General features: G+C 41.0%; 1 protein-coding gene across 5 annotated transcripts in view; it reads right to left on the bottom strand.

Moving 5' to 3' along the window:
* Positions 1-22,560, bottom strand: part of PRDM2 (PR/SET domain 2) — a 63,452-nt gene that overhangs the window by 29,726 nt on the left and 11,166 nt on the right. For all 5 annotated transcript variants that reach the window (XM_053962946.1, XM_053962947.1, XM_053962948.1 and 2 more), the window contains exons 3-6: positions 20,188-20,305; positions 19,820-19,923; positions 16,037-16,189; positions 9,766-9,892 (exon numbers count right to left, since the gene is read on the bottom strand). In XM_053962946.1, coding sequence (XP_053818921.1) covers positions 9,766-9,892; positions 16,037-16,189; positions 19,820-19,923; positions 20,188-20,305 — 502 coding nt within the window. The remainder of the gene's footprint in view (positions 1-9,765; positions 9,893-16,036; positions 16,190-19,819; positions 19,924-20,187; positions 20,306-22,560) is intronic.

The raw sequence follows: 22,560 nt of genomic DNA, 5'->3' as shown, positions 1-22,560 counted from the left end.
CAAGGTCATATGGCAGAATATCACAGCAGGTCCTTTACAGAAGTAAATAAATGAGGATAAATACTACTATGCAAACTCATCATTTTAATGTACAATATAGTCACCAAATTATTTTTATCTGCTGGGAAATTGTGGAAGATTTGCTTCACTTCCTTGGTGAAACAAAGTGCTTCATTCATTTCAGCCACAGCCCACTGATACTTTCTTAGAGAAAGGCCTGTCAGCCTTCTCTGATAACACGAGATACACTGAATTATATTTCCAAAGGAACTGTAATCCTCCAGTTGCCCAATGAGTCCATTTCTCAAAAGGACTGTGCTACAGGACAACGGCAACAGTTGGTGCTCATGTTAACAAGACCAACAACAGAAGGTCTAAATTTATAATATGCCCCAAACCAGACAAGAGCAAGTTGTTATGTGCTTAATTTGTGACACCAAGAAAGGTCACAGGCTCATGAAATTATTACAGGGAACAGCAACCTCTTCCACTTTTCAAACAGTGAAAACAAATGTCAGAGCACAAATGTACTTGTCTTCTATTCAGTTAACTGCTACGTGGAAGATGAAAGTCTAATTTAATCTAAATGGGTTAAAACTAGAAGTTTTTTGCACATACCTGTTTATAGTATAAAACATAAACTAAAACAGACTACAGAAATAAAAGGTCACTGCAACATAACTTGGACAATTTAATTTGCAGGTAAGGAACCAGAAAATAAAACCAGCTCTGCTATCTGAGTGGGGAGAGTGGAGGGTGACACCCAAGAGTTCAGGATTTGAGAGCTATGAGCTAAGCTTCAGCACAAAGTCCACTTTGCTTTTGCAATCCCTGACAAGGGGTCTGTAAGATCAGAAACACTGGACTCGCTGCTCTTCACCTGCAGCTTGAAAGGGAACACTTTGCAGGAAAGTCCATTTTTTCCTCAACTCACTGCCACTTGCCCAAGGTACTCCTTGGGAAAAGCCCAAGGCAACTCTCAAGACCTGGCTGAGGATCCAGCTATGGCAAAGGTGGGTGTTTGAACATTCTGATCCCAATTCCCAGCTGGACAGGTCACAGCACTGAGCTGCTCTACACAGCTCACTGTCTCCACAGTCTGCAGTTTTACTGGCAGCAACATAGGGAAGTTTGCACTGCACTCAGCCCTGAATAATGGTGATGCCTGAGAAAATGTTCCCAAATTTCTATGAATCAAGTCACTTTTACAAACACCAGGCCTTTCCCATTCAACAGTCACATTGTTTCTGATGGACTGCCAAACAAAACGAGATCTGTATCTGAGGAGACTGGAGTGAGGCATCTGACTCCCAACAAGAGTTAGAATAATGTATAGCTGACTGCTCATTTCCATGGCATTTTGCAGCAATAATAATCAAGATGATGGATTTTCAGCTATTATAATACTCTCACTAGAATAATTTTATGTCAATCAGCACATTAATAACAGGGCCTCTCTGAAGTTCTGCAGCATTAATCACAGTCAATCAAAAGCTCTCAGAGAACTCTGATAACAAAGTGTAACAACAGAATTAACTCTTAACAGCTGGTAAGCTCCTAAGTGCTCAGAAAGCTTCATCCTAAGAAACTCTCAGGCACTGGTGATCCACATAAATATTGTGATTTTCCAGGGGAAAAGTGTATAAAAGGCAAGTAAATACTTCTAGAAAATGGTCAGACACTGCCTAATGTCTTAGCTACAGATGCCACTGAGTCTTGTTTCAATAACTGATAACAAGCCCAAGCAGAAAGTCAGTCTGCTGTAACATTTCCTTGATAAACTCAACATAGCAAATGTAGGCCAGTGAGAATTCTTCAGAACAGTCATTCCTGTCAATCTGTGTAAGGCTCTTGGCAGGAATGACAAAATAAATTGACAGATTGAAAAAAATAAATACACTCTAGTCTTAATATGCTTTTCCTTTTCATTCATTTGAAAAATATACAAAACAGTTAATAAAATATAAAATTTCTTTGCTATTTTGCAGGTTTGTAATGCGGCCATGTGAGAATCTTCAGAGTTGACAAACACAAATTACCTTCTGAAGGAGATCTCAATTAAAGAAAAGAGCTCTCAGCCAAACACTCAAATGGAGTCTGCATGTCTTCCATGAACAAACCAGCTATCAAAACTTTCTTTGTGTGCACACTCCTGAAGTTAAGGTAAATGTGCTTGTTCACCTCTGCATAATAAATTACTGGGGGCATCTGCAGATAAGACCTTGGTATAAGACATTCTCTGTAAATAACATGAGTAAAACAAATGGTCAATGCAAAATTATGGTAAATTGCAATAAAAAACTTTACTACAGTTAATGATACAATATTATTCACATTCATTCTGATCTAATGGTTTTGAAAAGATGATGCATTAACAAAAAATATCTAGAGAAAGGCAACAGAAATTATGAAGAGCCACAGAAGATTCCTACTACAAGAACTTAAAGCCTTCCCTAAATAAAGAGATGGTTCAAGCAGGAGGCAAATAAAATAAGAATACACTGAAAGTGAAGAACTGACTTTACCTTGCATCCACCATAAACCCCAGAGCTTCCAATTGGGAAACAACCACTGAAGTGGGAGATTGCACATGAGGGTCAGGAAAACACAGAAAGAGCAACAGTGGCTGGTAATGCCTTGGCTTATGTGAGGGAACACAAAGCAATTCAAGAAAGGATTATTCATGTGAGCAGAAGTCCCCCAGATTTACTGAGATGTAAGGCAGTCAGTAGCTCACTGAGTTTGTTCTCTTATATTCTATAAGCAACAGGACAACTCTAAATCACTTAATACTTGAAGGAATAGGAAACAAAAGTACTTGTTTCTCTCTGGAAAACAGTGCCTATTCCATTCTGCAGGAATTCATCCCCTTCCTATTTTGGAACAAATCCTCCAAATCTATCGCAAAGCTCCTCCCTAACAGCAATCACCAAATTTTTTCCACATCTTCTACACAGAAGTGTTTAAACAGTTCTAAGAGTCAGAAGACAACAGTCTAAGAAAGTCTTGGAAAATCCCAATACAATAAATATTTCTACAAGGAAACTGGTATTTCAATAGCAACTGAGTAACTTATTTTCAGGAAAATCAAAACAGGATTTACTAAGAAAGGAGGAAAATAACTTCCAAATGCAGTGGGGTTTTTTTTTAAATATAATATTTTTTTTAAATAGCAGTGAAATATCAATCAGCTTTCCTTCCAGGTCACTCCTTGCTTCAAAGCCAATCCTGATCATCTGAAAGAAAAAATTGATTAATAATAGAAAGCTGCCTGGTGCCTTATTTCACTTCCCACTGTGGATTATGTAACTGAAGATAGCATTAGCAAATTTGCTGGGAAATGCCACAACTGTGGTCTAGATCTATTTTACTTTTTTAACTTGAGAAAAGCAGTCTAAGGAAGTGTGACTAAAAATGCAAAAGTATAAAAAGAAATACAGAATGCTTTAGAATCCAAGTTACCAAACAACCCAAGAATTTTTATTCTGTTAGGTAACTACATACATCTGCTGTAAGTAGATCTAAGTTAGTAGCTAGAAATACAACTTGTAACAACCATGAAGGCCAGATTGTTATTTTAAGTCAAAGACAAAAACCCCACAGAGATAAAGTAACAGTGTGTGCAAGGTGCTTGTAGCACTCCCAAAAGTTTATACTTAGAAACAGAGTTTAAGGCACCAACACAGACAATTCAGTGCTGAATTTTTACATTTTCTTAAATACAGGTAATTACTTTTTTAATTCCTGAAATGAAGCTTATTTTCTCCCATTCTTAAATCCATAGGCAGGAGCAAGGCTGGAATGAGTGATACCAATTACACGTGGCTGTTCTGAAAGCACAGAGCAGCTGTCCTAGGACTGGGGGCACTGCTGGAGAGGTGAGGATGGGAATTTAAAGTAATACAAGCCTCCCTTTCAAAGGCCCCCATTTATGGGGGTTAAAAGAAAACTTGCACTGCTTAGAAGACCTCAAATGTATGAGTTACTCCCCAGACAGATGCTTCTATGAGAGTTATGGTCCCTTGACACCCCAAATGCTGCTTCTGAACTGGAGTTGTATAAACCTTATTGCAAATCAGTGTGATTTGGGGAAATCAAAGTAAATTCCATTTTAAGACTTCGTTCCAGATGATCTTGATGACTTCTTCCTTCCTCCCTTGTCTTTTACCAGTCATTGGTTGGGAAATTTTGAAGTCTTGAGCTCCTGAGTTTTTCATTAAATTTATTGGAAATAGAGCTTAGATAACAGTATCATTTCATGATATCCTTGCTACAAATATCCAACTTGCACATCCCTCTACAAGCTACATTCCAACTCATACACAATCATTTTTCTCCCAAGCTCTTTTCTGTTTAGAAACAAACTTTTAAGCTTAGTCAAAGTACAAACCTAATACATTTGTGGACAATCACAGCATCATTTAACCATGATTTCCATTTAGGATGACATCCAGATGGCAATCCAAGGCCTACCTTCTATAAACAGGATGCATATTTACAGCACTCTCACATACAGCTAATTATTTGGAACTACATGAGAATGCCTATAAATTATTAACAAAAAAATAAAAACTGCAAGGATTTTTACTATCACAGAATGTAACCTGCTTTTTTCATCCCTACATGTTTGTGTTTCCCAGCAGCAATTTGACACTGTTTCAGCAACAGTCACACTTTCAGACAAGAGAAAAAACACTGTAACTTTTAGGATGACGGAGTTTATTTACATGTGGGAAGCAGAAGCCTGAAGTTGCACTTTGCATTCAGCCTGATATAAACCAAGGCACAAAAATTATTTGTAACAGCCAATAACTGATTCTTTAATTCACCCACCTTCATCTCATGCTGCCTCTGGCCAGTGTTAGTTATTATGAGTACCCCTAGAGTTCATGTTCTGCCTGAAGCCCAGTAAGAACTATGGGAAGCAGCAACATTAGTAATAGAACCATTTAAGGTAACAAAGCTTTAAAAGATTTATTAGCAATGGTTCAAGATTTAAAACCACACTGAACAATCACCAGGGCTGTCCACGACAGAGGTGACCCTGATGCAGGTGCTTTGCCTGCACAATAGCAAAATATTTCAGGAGTTGACACAACTGTGGCTGGGAGGTCATTTGGTTTCACAACCCACTCCAGCTGCACTATGCAGCAAATGCCTCTGGAAGAATGGAACTGAAGACTTTTCCCCTCTGTTGAGAGCCCGACAGCCCCAGCGCAGCTCCCACAGCCCTCGCTGAGGAGCCGCGGGCCTGCCGGACACGAGGGGAACACAGCGAGGGCCCGAGCACCTCCAGAGACAGAAACAAGCACAGGAGAAAGAAAACACTGTCCTCTTCTCTCCCCAAAAAAGGCTATTTTAGAGGTATTACTCTCAAGCATGTGGCAAGACAAGCTTTCATCCTGAGTAACATCAGTATCTTTCTTCCTTCAGAACCAGATTATTGATCTGCCACATAATCCATAACAGAAATGAGATTTTAGCCTTGTTTGATCACTTTGGAGCCTTATGAAGCACCTTAAAGCAGACTACAGCCGGATACAAAGATTGAATATCTTTATGTATGACCATCTATTGAATGACCATCCTTTCGTTAAAAGAAAAATACTTTAGCTACTGAAAAGTTACTCTTTTTCAGAAAGACTGAGTCTGAAGCCAGAGGCTTCATGTGCTCTTTCTGAAGGAAACACTCTGTTGATGTTACACTCAGGAATACACTACAGATTATTCCTGTCATATGAAAAGGAAGACACACCTGGATGGACACAATAAAAATTCCACACTACTTCTTACAAGGACACACGAACCCAACTTGCAAAGTGAACCCAAGCTGTTCTCTTTTTAATTTCCTTAGAAGGAGAATTTAGGAAAGATCTTGTGCTAATGCATTTGATTGAGCAAATTTCCCTATGAAATTGGCAGGCAGCACATTAAGTACAACCTGGGAGAAACAATGATAAACATTTAACAAAAGAAAAAAAAAAGAAATTTCAGAAAATGCAAAAGAAACAAAAAAACCTAATCTCAGCTATTGTTGGCCATGCACTGGCAGCTGCTGGCTCTGAACTGTGTAGTTAGGGCAGCAATAACAGCTTGGCTCTGATAAAAATCTGTGATGATACCCAGTTCAAGTTCACCAGATTTTCCTTTTTGGGGGGTTGCATTTCCATCCCTCTCTTTACTTTGTTATCCTACTAAATTTCTTTCTACATCTCAAATGCACCTTAGGAACATCACATTGTTCCAATGTATGAGAACAAATGTAACATCTGCCTTTTTCCTCCAGGATTCCTGAGCTGCTGGGCATGGTAGAAGGAAGGTGTAGAAGATTTATTCCAGCTAAGAAAAGCTACAGCCAAGCCAGGCAGGAGCCATCAAACACGAACACCTGGGGACTACAAAGCAGTTTGAATGCAGAGCACAAAACCAAAAATATGCAGGAGGGAGATGGGGAGCTGGAGGAAATGCCAGGTGCCATCCTAGATCCACTCTAAAGGAGATTATGGGCCCTCGTGTCAGGGATCACTGGCAGAAGGGCAGCTCAAGGTCAGGGCCAGCAGTTCTGTGTGGAGCTCGTGTGTGCCCAGCCTGGGCAGCTCCTGGCTCACCCACACCTCGCAGTCTGCTCTGCCTCTCCTGTGCCTCAGCCTCACAGCACAGAGTCTGTCATTCCTGCAGAGAGGATTCCTCCTGCAACATGAACATGTTACAGCAGTGAAAGCCCCCACTCACTGACTGGGTGGACAGCCCACTTCCAATACCTGTGGAATGGTCACCTCTTCTGTCAAGGGTTCACTACACAGATGGCAGGAACAAGGTATCTGTCAAATGATAAACATCTGAGCTGTTCAAGCATAAGACCCAAGATGCATTAAAAATTCAAGAGGATATTTGTTTTACTGAACACAGAATAATGTTTTATCTAATAACTACATGGTCTGTATCACTGAATCACAATACACCGCTCAAATAATGTCTTGTCTAGTCATTCCTAAGGTATTAAACTGTCACTTTACTTTTCTGGAAAATGTGTTCCTAAAGGACACACTCATTCACAGTTGCTACAATTTAGCAATTCTTACTTGGTTATATCTCCTTCTCAATATGTAAGACAACAGTGTGCAACATAGGCCAAAATAAAATTGGGGTGGGTTTGGGTGTTTCAGTGCTATAAAGTAAAATTTTAAAATTTTTTTATCTTTTTAGGTCACTAATGAATTCAAATTTCACAAGTCTTTGAAGGAGCTCCTCTCTAGCAAGTTTCTTAAATTGCTATTTAATTCAAATATTACCTTAGATTTTTTCTTGGGAGTCAGTATTTCTCCTCCCTTCTCTTTCTATCATACAATTAGAACTATTTATTTTTAAATTAATTACTTTTCAATTATGTTCATCATAATTTCCTGTATTTCCTCAAATCCCTCAAGTCTAGGATTAAGAGGCTTCCCCATCCAAGGATACAGCTGAATCTACAAGAGCAGGGATATCAGCAGAAACCATTCTGGAATCCTCACTGCAGCTACTGCTACCAAATCTGCAGGGAAAAAAAGGTGTATATTTCTTGAAAAAAGATTTCTGTGAATTGCAAATATTAGCAGATGTTACTACAAACACTGAAATAACTGAGAGTAAATGCAGAGTAAAAAAAAAATCCAATGAAACCTGTGAAAAACAACTATAAAATTTCAAAATATCCAATGAATTGCCTTATCATTTTACAGCTGAAACTTTAATCTAACAATTCAAATCAACTAAATGCTAAGAATTTGGTCTTTCTGCTTCATGAGACAAGTGTATAACTACATAAATAGCTTATTCTGGGTTATTCTCAAATGCTTCATGAATATTGTGCTTGGAGTTGGTTTTTCTGGGTTGCTTTTTATTCAATAATTGGGAGCCTCAGTAAGGAGCTTGTGTTTATAAAAAGGGGGAAAAGATTTACTCTTCCTAATTATGAAATCTGTAAAATCCGTAACAGTTAAAACACAAAACCTACAAAAGAGCACAAAATCAAAACCCAGAAACCAAATTAGTTTACTGGTATATTTACCTATAACTTCATGAATGCAAATCAAACTTCTATGCCATGAAAAATTACCTCAGAAATTATTCTGTCTGGCTTTTCTCATTTATCATCTAATCAAATTCTTGTAGGTTGTTTTTCTAGCCTTTCAGGTAATTCATAGGCACACAAATTCCATGTGCTAAGATAATGCAGATTTAGGAAAAAAACCATAATACAGCCTGTAATTTATCAAGTGCTGCTTACATATGTGCTAAATATGCTTTTTCATTATAAAATAAAACTCAGTGCTTGAATTTCAGTTTGTATTTGCTTAACCTATGAAATAATATTCAAAATAACTGTGCTGCACTACAGTCCCCCCTCCTCAATCTCAAATAAAATACCCACACAATAACCGTTTTCAATACCTGACCTTGTTCCAATCTGAGTTCCAGTCAGCTGCACTACCTGTAAGATCAGGCCCTACATTTTAAGTTTAAAAAAATTATAATGATGCTTCTTAAAATATTATCTTTCTTTAGTTTGTAGCCTCCAGAGAATACCAAAATGTACATCCTCCCATGCCAGAGGAATTGATACATCCGTGCTGCAACGGTGAATATTTCCCTTTTTATGTCTAGTCCCTGTAACTAAAGGCTTTGTTGTGATTTTGGCCTAAAACGTTAGTCAAAATGTCAGTTATATAAGGCCACGCGTGGAGGCACACGCACTCTAAAAAACCCTGCTGCTGAATTAGTAATGGAAAAAATAATGGATGTCTGGTCTGACATGCATATTCACAGAGGGAATAATGCGTTTATACCGCCCGAAACTGTCCCACCCTCCCTCCTCGGCCGAAGTCAGCCAGGAGCAGCCATTCCCACCGCCCGCGAAACTCCGCAACCAGCAAATCGGCCTAGAAACAACAAGAAATTAAAAACCGCAGGGAAAGAACAGGACCGGAATTCTTCACTCGGCCCGACTGACGAAACCCCAAGCCCGGGCTCAGCCTCCCCTCCCCAGGGATCCGGCCCGGGCTCGGCTCCCCGCTCTCCACAGCGGGATCGCGGCGGCCCCGGCTCCGCTCCCGCTGCCCAGGGAGGGATCGCGGCGGCCCCGAGCTCAGCTCGCTCTCCCAAGGAGGGATCGCGGCGGCCCCGAGCTCAGCTCGCTCTCCCAAGGAGGGATCGCGGCGGCCCCGAGCTCAGCTCGCTCTCCCAAGGAGGGATCGCGGCGGCCCCGAGCTCAGCTCGCTCTCCCAAGGAGGGATCGCGGCGGCCCCGAGCTCAGCTCGCTCTCCCAAGGAGGGATCGCGGCGGCCCCGAGCTCAGCTCGCTCTCCCAAGGAGGGATCAGGGCGGCCCCGAGCTCAGCTCGCTCTCCCAAGGAGGGATCGCGGCGGCCCCGAGCTCAGCTCGCTCTCCCAAGGAGGGATCGCGACCGCCGCGGACTCCGCCGCCTTTCCCAAGGAGGGCTCGGGGCTGCGGCGGGCTCGGCCCCCGCCCCACGCGGGATCGCTGCGGCTGCCGCGGCCCCGCGTGTTCCGCCGGCGGAGCGGGACGTTCGCCCGGCCCGCGCCGCTCCCGCCGCCTCTCCCAACTTTTCCAGCCGCAACTTCCACGTTCCGCCCGCGGCGCCGCCGGCCGGGCCGGGCCGGGCCGGGGCCTCGCCTCCCTCCTCTCTCGGGCTGCGGAAGGTCACGGCGGCCGCGGGCCGGGCTGCCCCGCGAGCCGGCGGCGGCGGGGCCGGTGCGGTCCGTACCTCTGCGGGCCTTCGGGGAGTGCCGGCGGCTGCGGGCGCTCGCTCGCTCCTCCTCGATCGCGGCCGCTATCGCCGGGTCGTCCTCGCCATTGTACCACACCAACAGCTCCTCTCCCGCCGCGATTGGCTGCCGGGACACAACACAGGGCGCGCGGCCAATCAGCGCGCGCGTTGTTGGCGGGGCGGGGAGCGGCCGCGGCGGCGCCCACGGCGCTGCTCCCGCCGAGCCTCGGGGGCGCCGCCCCGCGCGCCCCCTGCCGGGCGGAGGGCACAGCGCCGAGCGCCCCGCCCCCGGACCGCGCACGGAGCAGCGCGGAACGCCCAAAAACAACCCAAAACAGCCCCCAAAAATACCCCAAAACAACCCTAAACAACCCAAAACAAGCCCTAAACAACCCCCAAAAATATCCCAAAACAACCCCAAAAACAACCCCCAAAAATACCCAAAAACAACCCTAAACAACCCAAAACAACCCCTAAACAACCCCCAAAAACAACCCCTAAACAACCCCTAAACAACCCCCAAAAACAACCCCAAAAATAACCCTAAACAACCCAAAACAGCCCCCAAAAATACCCCAAAACAACCCTAAACAACCCCCAAAAACAACCCCTAAACAACCCTAAACAACCCCTAAACAACCCCAAAAACAACCCCCAAAAATATCCCAAAACAACACTAAACAACCCCTAAACAACCCAAAACAACCCCCAAAAACAACCCTAAACAACCCCAAAAACAACCCCCAAAACAACCCGCAAAAACAACCCTAAACAACCCAAAACAACCCCAAAAACAACTCCCAAAAACAACCCCCAAAAATACCCAAAACCAACTCCTAAACAACCCCTAAACAACCCTCCAAAAACACCCCCAAAATAACCCCCAAAATCATCCCAAAACAACCCAAAAACAACCCCAAAATAACCCCCAAAATCATCCCAAAAACAACCCAAAAACAATCCCGAAAAAACACTCCAAAAACAACCCCGAAATCATCCCAAAACAACCCCAAAAACACCCCCAAAATCACCCCAAAAACTCCTCACGGACTGTAACACACACACACACACCAGCTCTGAAATACCCAAAAAACATCCCAAACCACCCCAAAATAACCCCCAAAACAACCCAAAAACAACCCAAAAAAATACCCCAAAAATACCCCCCAAAAAACCCCCAAACATCCCCAAAACAACGCCAAAAACACTCAAAAACACCCCCCAAAACACCCCCAAAAACACCCCAAACACCTCCTCACAGACTGTAACACACACACACACAGAGAACAGTGCCAAAACACCCCAAAAACAACCCCAAAACCTCATCATGGATTTTAACACATACACACAACCCCTGGAACACAAAACATCATTAAAAATATCACTCCCCAAAAAATTCACATGAAAACACAGAAAAGCCCCACAAAAGTGACAAGAAAAGACCAAGTAAAGACCAGGAAAAGACCAAAATAAAAGATAACCCCTAAAAATGGCAAAAAAAAAAAAAAAAAAAAAAAAAAAATCAGAAAAAAATGACCAAAAAAAGTCAGAATCAGGGATCCAGGGGCAGCCACAGCTCTCTGGGCACCCTCAGCACCCTCCCAGGGGAGAATCTTTTATCACCAAACCCAAATTTCCCCTCTTTCTATTTGTGTCCATTGCTCTTTGGCCAGTTCCTGACAATACCGAGGTAATATTAATCCAGTTTTAGTTAATATTACTACAGTTAGATAGTTCATTATTAATATAGTCCTCATATTAATAATTCATACACAGCTGTTGTTGTTATTATTATTATTTTTGGCATGAACTTTCCAGCTGTAATGTCCCAAATTGTGGTTTGCCTCAAATAGTGGCACTGATTTAAATCCAATGCTTGCTTCTCTGGATATTCACTGATAATTCTTTTCAGAGAGCAGCCATGTTGGGACAAACATATCTACCTTATACAAAGCATTAAATAACATTAATTAATTATTATTAATAATATTTCTATTAATTACTTATAAATACTAATTATTAATTATAATAACAATTATAATTAATATTCACTGTTAATTCTTTCCAGAGAGCAGCCATGTTTGGACAAACATACCTACCTTATACAAAGCATTAAATAACATTAATTAATTATTATTAATAATATTTCTATTAATTACTTATAATTAGTGATTATTAATTAATTATAATAACAATTATAATTAATATTCACTGTTAATTCTTTCCAGAGAGCAGCCATGTTGGGACAAACATACCTACCTTATACAAAGCATTAAATAACATTAATTAATTATAATAAAAATTACTGCTCAGGCAGCCACTACAGCTGGGATCTGGAACAAATTCTAAAGATCCAGGAAAAGACTGTCACAGTGGGTTAACAGGAATACAGATAATTACAACATGTTTAATAAATCCACTTCACTATAAAAATCAAAGGTTTGTTTGCCATTCCAAATTGATTATTTCTATTCTTTTTAATCAGTTTTTTAAAAAAATCACAGACTAAATCAGTCAAATGGGCATCACTGCAAATGCTACTCATACTCCCAGCACTGCCAACAAAAGAAACTATTGATCAGTTCATTTCACACGCTCCTTAAAATATCAGACTCAAACTAGTAAGTCCTCAAGTTGGAAGACTGAAGATTATAACTTTTTAAATTTTCCTCATTGTCTCACCATTTCCTGAAGCATTTTACCCAAAACCAAGAGAAATTTAAATGCCTTAACTTCAATTCCCCTCTTTTGGGGCTTAATGAACACGGGGCTGGTGGAGACCAGATCCTATTTTCAGTCTTTCCATCAGAGCAAAGGGTTGCTCAGACTATTATTTCCAGTCTGAAGCCAAAGGGGAATTTTGTATCAAGAAGAAAATTAGGATTTCTTTCTTCTACAGCCCATTTTTTAGTGGGTCTCATAGCACATGATAAAGGTGATAATTATCATCATACCCCCAGACACTGGAACAACAAGAGGTGCAAGATCCCAACAACTAAGGGAAGGAAAAGTTGTAATATAAGCAAAGCTTGGCTTCCTTGAGTTCCAGAGGACTGACAGAATAAATAGTGGCAAAGTTATTTGCATGGCCTTGGAGCTGGTGAGCAGCAAGGAATGCAGCAGAGTTGTCTGATGCAAAAAAACTCTTATCATCTAAAAAATATACAAAGCCAGAGCAAAGATCTGGATGAGGTTTCAGGCAATGCAAACACAGGGTGGTAATGAACACGTAATTTGTTGGCTGCATGGCTGGAGCTAACGTTCAGCTTGATGAATTTAGTTTTACTGTGACTGCTCGAGAATCTAAATTAAGGCCTCTAACCTTGTACTTCTAAAATGAGATGCAGCAGCAGCTTCAAAAGCAGACAATTAAAGCTGCTTCCTCAGCAGCAATATGAGAGCAGGACTACACTGAGCAAGTGCCACTTGTACCACCACTCTTCTCATGACACCCTCTAGTAACAACTCCAAAGCCCAACCTCCTCCAAACTATTCCCTACAGATCCCTGGTGCAGCAGTGTCAGACTGGGACAGCCTGGCTAAAAAAGGCATGAATTTTGGGAAGGCTCGTTAGGTTAATAATTCCCACACACTTTTTTGTGCTTTTTGTTTTAACTGCAACATTTAACTGTCCTTAATCTGAGTATTTTCTGTTCAAAAGGCTTACAGTAAGTTCAAAATTTGTTATTTTCAAGAGTAATATCCTAACAAGTTATTGACCTAACCTAAGTAACCTTAGAGGTTCTAGCAGATTGTCTAAATTTTGATTTATTGTGCATTGGTTCAAGCACTCTAATGTGTCCTGCACAGACTGAGATAGGCATTTGCCTGCCTGACCTCATCAGAGTATCTGTTTTTCACCACAGACACCACATTTTACTGTGATATTGTGCTTCTGCACCTGGATGTGGCTTCATCTCACCAAACAAAGCCCAAGTGAACAGTCTGACCTTTACTTGAGTGAATCTTTCACACTCCATAACCCTACATTATGTTGCTCTCTCCTATGTAACAGGGAGGATCTTGAGGTATTATAAACCTGTTGGGCAAAAGTCTTCCACAAGCAAATTAATTTCATTTTAATCAGGAACAGTTTCATAGCCAAGCTTCCTCAGAAGACTTTTTGAAACTGAGTTTTCACTGTATTTTACTGTTTCTAGAATTCAAGTTTTGTCCTGTGTGCAGAAGAACACTACAGAGCCAGCTCCTGCCATGAGCAGAGGCAGGAAGAGCTGAAACTGCATCACGAGTTTAAGCTGTTCCTTTGCAATATCACAGCTCTCACACAGGCATCTGGGGAAAGCAGGTGCAAAGCAGCTTACAAATACCCTCAGCCCTTCAGTAAAGATAAAGAGAGGATGGAAGAGAAAAACATTTGCTTGTGCTCACTCACAAGTTCTATTCTATTCTATAACTATTCTTTGAGAGCAGGGAACTGGGAAATTAAAGCTCTACAGCTCTGAGGAGGTTCTGCACCAAGCAAATTTGGACTTTGCTATTTCAGCAAATAGGCTTGGAAATCAGCCTGTTTAACTTACAAATTAAAAACCTATAAAAAGCCAAAGGACTCCTCAGGAAAAATAAGACCCCATGACTTTACTTTCAATGCTTCCAGCTAAAGGAGAACAAAATTACACACAAGCCACCTGAATTCTCCTTTAGGGGCAAATAAAACCTGTGCTGTTTATTTGTCAGCAAGTGGAACTCCCCTAAATTTATGAATTATGATTAAGATCAGGAAAGTTCTGTTCATAGCTGGGCTGGTAAATTTACAGCAGGTTTGAAATGGCAGTGTAGAGATCCTAACATTATATGCAAAGATAAGGACATTTAAGATGTTCTTTATCACATGCCTTCTGTTGTCTCAGTTAGCAGTAAGGTGTGACTGAGATAAAATTCATAAAGTTGCAAGAGACAACAGTCAAAGGAACAAAAGGATATTCCAATGCCGAGACAAGGTATTTGTTATTTTGTCAGCAGTGCTCAGCCTCTTTTAGCAGTACAGTTATTTTCTTTTAGTGCAGTATCATCCATCAAATAAACAAATTTTAAATAGGCGAATGCTTCTCTGTCAGGACTGAAACTTTTGCAGAAAAGATTCACGGAGAAATTTAAAATGTCAGAGTGACTCAAAAGCACATTTATTTTAATGAGCTTGTGGGACTGTGGGCAAAGGCAGAAGAAATCCAAGATAAAGTGTCTAGAGAAACCAAGGCTGGCTACAGAGTCGTATTGGGAGCCTGCCTCTGTGAATAAACACTGCAGAGAAGTCAGTAGCCTGGCTGGCAATAGTGAACCTCTACTTAAATGCCATTCCTAAGTTCAGAAAATGTTTAGAAGATTTCTTCAATTTAGCTTGAGTGACCTAAAAAATTCACCTACTGCTGTACTGCCCCATAAACTTCAAAACTGCACGGGATCAACTCACTCTTTTCTTAAGCAAATATCAGTTATTTACAGATATTGCTGTCCTCACAAGGAAACGGAAGGAACAGCAATAGTGCAAAAACAAAACTGCATATACCCCAAACACCCAAAAGTACTTTAAATAGAAACTAAGTTAAGCTACACATACTCACTGCTAGGAGGTCTTGAGCAGGGATTCAAGAAATACTTTAGAGCTACAATATTCTTAACCTAACATGCTCCACCATTATAGTTAAACCATTTTTTTCTTGATTTGAGAGATAAAATGCTCCAGGAATTACACTCTTTTCCCTGCCTTCCCCTCACTCCCTGAACAAAACCAAAATGGTATAAAACCATGAGAAATAGTTTCACGGAGCTACCCATAGAAGTGTCTTGACAGCCAAACTTTGTCAAACGATGCACAGACCATAAAAATAACTGATTACTGCAAAAACATCCTCAGCAGAAGGAGTCTTGGTATCTACAAAAACAGAAAAACATTTAGTTCATATACTCTGTAGTTTTTCATTCTAGCTTGTATCAAATTTGGTGCTACAGCAAATTACCCAGTAAGATAAATTAGTCAAAGTAAGATAGACTTAGTGTTGAAACCTCCAGTAGTTTAACAGTAAATCTAATGTCAACTGTACTGGCAGATAAGAATTTATACCAATGATGTGTAGCATTTGCAGTGTTTTAAATATGTTTCATAGTAGCATGTGCAGTGTTTTAAATATGTTTCATAAAATGTTTCAACCTCTGTTTCATATAAATAGGAAGAAAAAAGTTTTTTAATAAAGCAGAATGAAAGGGATTAATAATAAAAGACAACAAAGTAGCAGCTGTCAGACAGCGATACCTTTAAACTCTTGTAGTAAATGGTCCTGTTGATCTCCAGGGGGAAGAGGTTCTGCTCCTTCCCTGAGCGGGCCCAGTTTATGTAGCGCAGCCAGTTGCCCTTCTCTGGGTCCGTGGCATCCACACACATCCAGCCCAGGTTGGGGTAATACACCTGTGAGAGAGGCAGCAGACAGAGGGACACCTGCTCACACCATGGCACTCAAATGTGGGATCCTCTGAATCCTTCCCCCTCAGGGAAATCCCCAGGGCCTTGCCTTGGAAGAATAAATCAGAGTTTTCCTCACCTAGGCTGATAGAGAGGACAGCCCATGGTGCTCTGCAGCACCACTGCCAATGTACATTAGATTGCTTCCCCCACTGGCCAGCTGAGCCTGCCCACCCCAATCACCCATCCCTCATTGCCCCTACAGGAGCTGCCCTTTGCCCACCCCTGTGCCCTCGGGTCATCGGTCAGTGACCCCATACTTGAGCCTGTGCAGACTGCATGGTGTTGTCTTTGTCCCTGATCCCTTTGGCGTGCTTTGGAATAAACCTTTGCTGGAATACATCATACAAGGACCCTTCCTGTCTTTCCTCTGCTGAGCTATCTGTGGTGTGTGTGTGTGCATGGACTTGAAAAGGCTGTTCTGGTGGCCTTACTCTGAGTGGCTCTGAAGGAGATCTTTCAAAGAAGGTTGCAGTATTTCTACCACCCTGCCATGCTGCAGCACTAAAACACTGCATTTCACAGCTCCATGAAGCACTCACTACCACCCAAGGCCAGAGACAACACAAAGGGCATGGCAGAGCCAGGGCTGGACTGGCAAAGTGTTGCTGCTCTTCTGCAATCTTATAGAGAAACTGCTAACTGGAAAAAAAACCCACTCGTGGCCTGCAATCCCCTCTCTGAAGGCTTTGGGCTCAAAAGCCAAAATCCTTAAATCATTTTACACTTTCTTTTCAGTTTGGCAAGCCTGAAATGATACTCTAGATTTTGCAGTTAGTAAATTGACTGATTTTAAGATATGAAGGCCACAGAGCTTTATTTTTACCATCTGATGAATTAGAAAAAGTAATTGTATAGAAGCTAGAAGCACTTGCTTTGTTTGGAAAGATACTTTATATTTAAAAACATACTTTACATTTAATCTTTCTTTAGGGTATAAAAGAACATTTTAACCTTTCAGAAATCTTGTGATCACCTTAAGAACCCGACCATGTCAATAAAATTCTGCATGTTCCAAGATGCTGTGTAAATTCTTTGGTTTCTGTTCTTGGGGAAAAGGCTGACACCTACTCCTGGTTTACATTTCCAGACAACTTGCAGTAAAGCAAAAAGGGGACTGACATCTTCACTATTTTCTGATGACAGGTAACTCTGCTTCTCCTTCAAGATGTTATGCATCTCCCACTCTTCTTATAATCCAAGTTAGATGCCTAAGAGAAGAGCTATCAGTGGGTATTTTTCCTTTTCTGTTTTTCTACAAGTCCAAAAAACTACAATGTTGTAGCTTTTTATTTTCTGATACTTTGCAAGTAATTCCAAGGCTTTTCAAACTGTTCTCCAATTTCAATCCTACGTACACTTCTACAACAGCTTAGAAAAAACCCTACTTAATATATTCAAATATTTTTGTGCTGATAATACTGTTGGTTAAATGAAATACAATTTTATCAATACAAGTGAAGTTTTAATAAACATATAACCATCTTCATTTCTTTCCAAGTAAATAGAAAACATCTCCCTTACTTAAACTATTCCAGCATGGATTTCATCAGCTGATTTTTGATACAATGTTCACCCAGCCCTCACAACCTGAAAGCATAAACAGCATCCCAGGTGAGACTGCAAAAGCAATTCTTTTGGTTGAAATGGAAGAGAAGAGCCAAAGAATGCTGTGGGAGAGCTGAACAGATATGGAATATATGTCTAAATGTAGTTACTGATTACTTATATATATATAAATAACACCCTACTATGTTTTTATATTACTTTATTATGGGTTTTCAACAAACCAAAATACCTTACTGCTTTTCTAATTTACAGAATATTACAGTCTAATTTACAGAATGTTGTTTTAAAGCCTTGTGCACTGTGAGAAAGAAAATAGCTCCAACTCCTCTCCATAACACTGTGACTTTAAGTGATTCCTGTACCTACAACAAAACCCACTCAGCACAGCTGTGCCAGTCATCCGAACCAGCATTTCCCTCCCTTTTCAGACACTTGTTCTCACTTTCCCAACTGTGGCTTTTCACCAGTAGAAAAGGAAAAGATGTTCTCTCCTCAGATACCAGAGGCATATACTGACACACACAACTTGCATTTTTCACAATGAGCCTCTGGTATGACAGTTCAAAACCATTAAAATTGACTGGAGATGCCAGTTTTAGAAGCCTTATTTTTTATTCAGATTAATTTGACTGAAGAAGCAAGTGGAACACTTGTGGAAAAGGTTGTTCCCCAAGCTGAGTGTCCATGTACGGAACTGCTCCTACACACCACCATCCTTCTACAAACCATATTTCCTAACAGTTGTGATCCTGGACTGATTTCAGGTAACAGCATATGAGACCAACTGTTGCAGTCTCATTTTAGCTGCTTTTTTCCTAACTCTAAAATCACTATTAAAAGCAACACACTTTTTTTGGAATTACTCTGGAATCTACCAAGGGTTCCCATTATCACTTCATTGTAAACACAAACTGAAAAAATATCCACCATGAACATTCAGCACCCAGCACTGAGAAACAGGGTTGTAAGGTCAATAATTTACTTTAATTTACTTGACTGATTCCATCTCACCAAATGTTCCTGTAACAGATCAAAACTGGAGATACCTTATGCAGTGGAGCTTGTGATAGCATGAGCTCAATGCAACAAACATTTACTTGAAAATTGTATTGCTTTTCTAAAGGGTAATTTGCATTTATGGGAATGTCCTAGATCAATTCCTCTGATAGAGGTTAACTCTAAGCTCTGTGCATGTTTTTAGTGTTTCAGGGAGTTCCATTTTTGCAAGCAAGGGGACAGAAGGATGGATGACCATTATCAGTGTCTTTAGCCTAAAAATCCATGTTCCAGAACATTCTATGCCACAGTTCTCCCACCTCTCCCCACCCCGACTATTCACTTTGCTAAAACCATGTCCTGTGCTTGTCTTCAGAAAGACTGAAGAAGTCTTTGGAAGTGGTTATGAACTGCCTTAAAGACACTGAAGATGGGATTCAGCTCCAGACTATGACATTTATATTTTGAAATCTACATATTACCCAGGGTCTCCTGACTAGCAGTGAAGCTTCCAGAGCTGCTCAGCTGCCCAGACAGCACCTGCTTCAAGGCAAGCCCAGCACAAGAAATACTGCAACACTTGAGAACTCTTACAAAAGCTCCAAAAGCTGGTCTTCAAAGAGCTAAATGAGGAGGAGTGGTGTGGCTTCCTTAAGAGATTCCATACCCTCTAATTTCCCTAATTCCATAAGCAGTTGACAGCACTCAGTTGCACTCAGGGTTCAAGCCAACAAAGCAAAGATCAGCAGCAAACTCTTAAGGACAACTGTGATCCACACATAGCATATAAGAAATACAGCAATTTCAAACAATGCCAATGGTTTCTAAAGCTTTGTAATTCAAAATAGTTGTTCCATCCAAGTGTCTATAAATAACCATTAGTAATGGCAGTAACAGATGGCAATTACCTTACATCAAGTTTATTTCTAAAATATCTGGAAAATTAAAGGCTAAATACAAAATATTGACCTGGTGACAGGCACATTTTTCCATTTACAAGCTGTTTCTTACCTCCCACATGTACACATTGCTCTTAACTTGAGATCTTTTTTTCTTGTCACCAACAAATGGTCCAAACTTCTTGCCTTTCAAAATTGATTTTGTTGCCCAGACACCTGAGGAGACACATATCAGGAGTTAAAAATAATCTAAGTTATTCCAAGCAATTCTTCTACTCAAAATTCACATTCTTAAGATCATTACATGTGTCTGTCTTGGACTGGGGAGTTGTCCACTCTTCCCAAGAGGAATTATTTCAGACAAGTACACCAGACATCATCTCTAGCCAGCACAGGAGGGCACCAGGCTTTCACAGCAACTCAAATTTATGTGAGCTACTGTAAAAATCTTCATTCTCTTTTCACAGCTGTAGCACTCACCAAGCCGAGTCTTGTCAACAGCAGATGGGAAGAGCCTCACATCCTCAGGAAGGCCCCTAAGCACGTGCTCAGGAACATCATCCAAGGTCTCCACAGCAACAGGGGAGTCAGTTGTGTTCTACAAGTCAAAAAGCCAACCACCATTAACAGCAAAAACAAGAATACAACAAGTGATCAATCCACATGAACCTCAAAACCTTCGGACTTGCAATTGAAGTAAAATTTCCAAACTCACCGTACTAAAGATAATTTCACATATATTAGCAATCATTTATTTCCCTTTTTCAAAGAATGACTTCCAGGCATACTCAACCTAATCATTACCCCAAAACCAATCTAAAATATTTTCTTCTCTTGCCTTATGTGACAAAGTGCCCCTCGTGAGAAAGACTAAAAAGTAACTAGGAGATAACCAAACTCAAAGTTCCAAGAAGTGCATACAGTAAAAAATCCGAAAAGTTGCTTGCTCTGCCGACTGAAGTGAGCATATTGCAGTAAATTAACCACTCCAATGCAGGCACGAGACCTTGCACTTGGGATACACCACCCACTCTGCCACAGCAGGATGTTCTGCCTGGAACAGGGTAAGACAATGCCCTACTTGCAAAGCTATCAGTGGGGAATGGAGGGGATGGGGTCATGCTGCTTTTGGTGCTGGATAATGCTAAAACCAGGCAGACTCATCAATCCCAAAGTTAAACATCCCGAGGGTGAGGAGAAGATGTGGCAGAGCTGCCAGAACACCTGATAAAGGAACAGAAGAGGGATACTACTGATAACCTGCCTAAAGCTGCCTAGCTGGCACGGCTGCCTGGGGACACCTGACTGACAGTCCAGCACTTCACCCCAGAAAAGCCAAGGGCCACTTCTGAACAGGGTCTTCTGACACACCCCTTCTTGCAGTGTGTGTGGAGATTCCTCCCTGGAGTGGGGAGATCTCCTCAAGGACATCCCCAAAGGCCACCCAGTGGCACCCCTGCCATGGACAGGGACACGTTCCACTGTCCCAGGCTGCTCCAAGCCCCAGTGTCCAGCCTGGCCTCGGACACTTCCAGGGACGGGGCCTCCACAGCTGCTCTGGGCACCCTGTGCCAGTGGCTCACCACCCTCACAGCCAAATCCTCCCTACAGCCAACCTAAACCACTCTCTGTCAGCATGAAGCATTCCCCCTTCTCCTGTCACTGCAGCTCCTGGTGATGGAAGTATGTGCATGTCAACATGCAAAAGAGATTAAGCTAAAAGCAGCTTTTAAAGCAAATAAAAGGGTTTTAATAGTAATTATTTCAGTATCATAAATGTTACTCATATTTCCTACATCAAGTAACAGCTCAGAACTTTAGCCAGCAGCTTATGATTAATACAAGAAGCTTTAAGGTATTTCTATATTAAAGTTTGATAGGCAATATAAAGCTAATGAATTATTTACTGTCCAGTAAGTGATTAGTTCCATTTTATGGAGCCTCCAAGGTTTGATATTACTCTTATAATATTATCCATACTATTACTAATATTAATATTATCCATACTATTACTCACACAACCTGCTTCCTATTACTTACTTAGAATTAACAAAACACTATTTCTGATAGAAATTACCAGAATTTCAACGTTACAGGAATGCAAAGTTTCCTATAAAATCTGTCCACATTCCAAATGAACTGTGCATGGTGAAATTTAAGCCTTTATTGAACCACATGCCCTAAAATAACTCCCTGCCTTCTGATAGGGAACTCTAATCATTCTGGTCAGGAACAAACACTGCTGGTAATGGCAGGAACAACTCTAATATTAAGAATGTTATACTTGACCTCTGAACCCATTTTTAGGAAGAGGTTAAACTGAATTTTTTTTCCAAATAAACTTTAATTTTTTGGAAATTATTCTGGCTTTTACCTATAACCATAAAGCAGAGATACAATAGTAATTTTCACAAACTACTGAGTAATATTCAAGAGTATTTTCTAGTGAGGACTTTTGAAATACACTGAAAGGTTACTGGAAATATATTTTAAAATGCGTCTCAATATGCAATCAAATTTCATTTTTTTTCTGTCTAAAGCAAAACAAATAAAGCTTCTCAGTCCTTGCTCCTCAGCACCCAGTCTTTGTCAGGGTGCTGCTATGGCAATATATTCACTACATTTGAAAATTTGCTGAGTAAAGTTAAAAGAACAAATCTTCTGCCAGTTTTAATTGCAACAATGAGGAAAATTATAAAACTGGTGTCAGAGCAAGGTTATTCTAGTGCTGCCTTCATAAACCTTAACAGCTGCTCAGAGAGCTCCCAGAGAGCTATTTGCAGGGGAAAAAAGACCCCCAAATTGGAAACCATGGAAGAGAGAGAATGCCAGAAATCCCTTCCCATCCAAGAA

This window comes from Vidua chalybeata, chromosome 22 (assembly GCF_026979565.1).
Source record: "Vidua chalybeata isolate OUT-0048 chromosome 22, bVidCha1 merged haplotype, whole genome shotgun sequence".
In the NCBI taxonomy this organism is placed as follows: Eukaryota; Metazoa; Chordata; class Aves; order Passeriformes; family Viduidae; genus Vidua; species Vidua chalybeata.
Note: the sequence above shows the minus strand (reverse complement) of the source record. Positions and strands in the feature narration are given on the sequence as shown.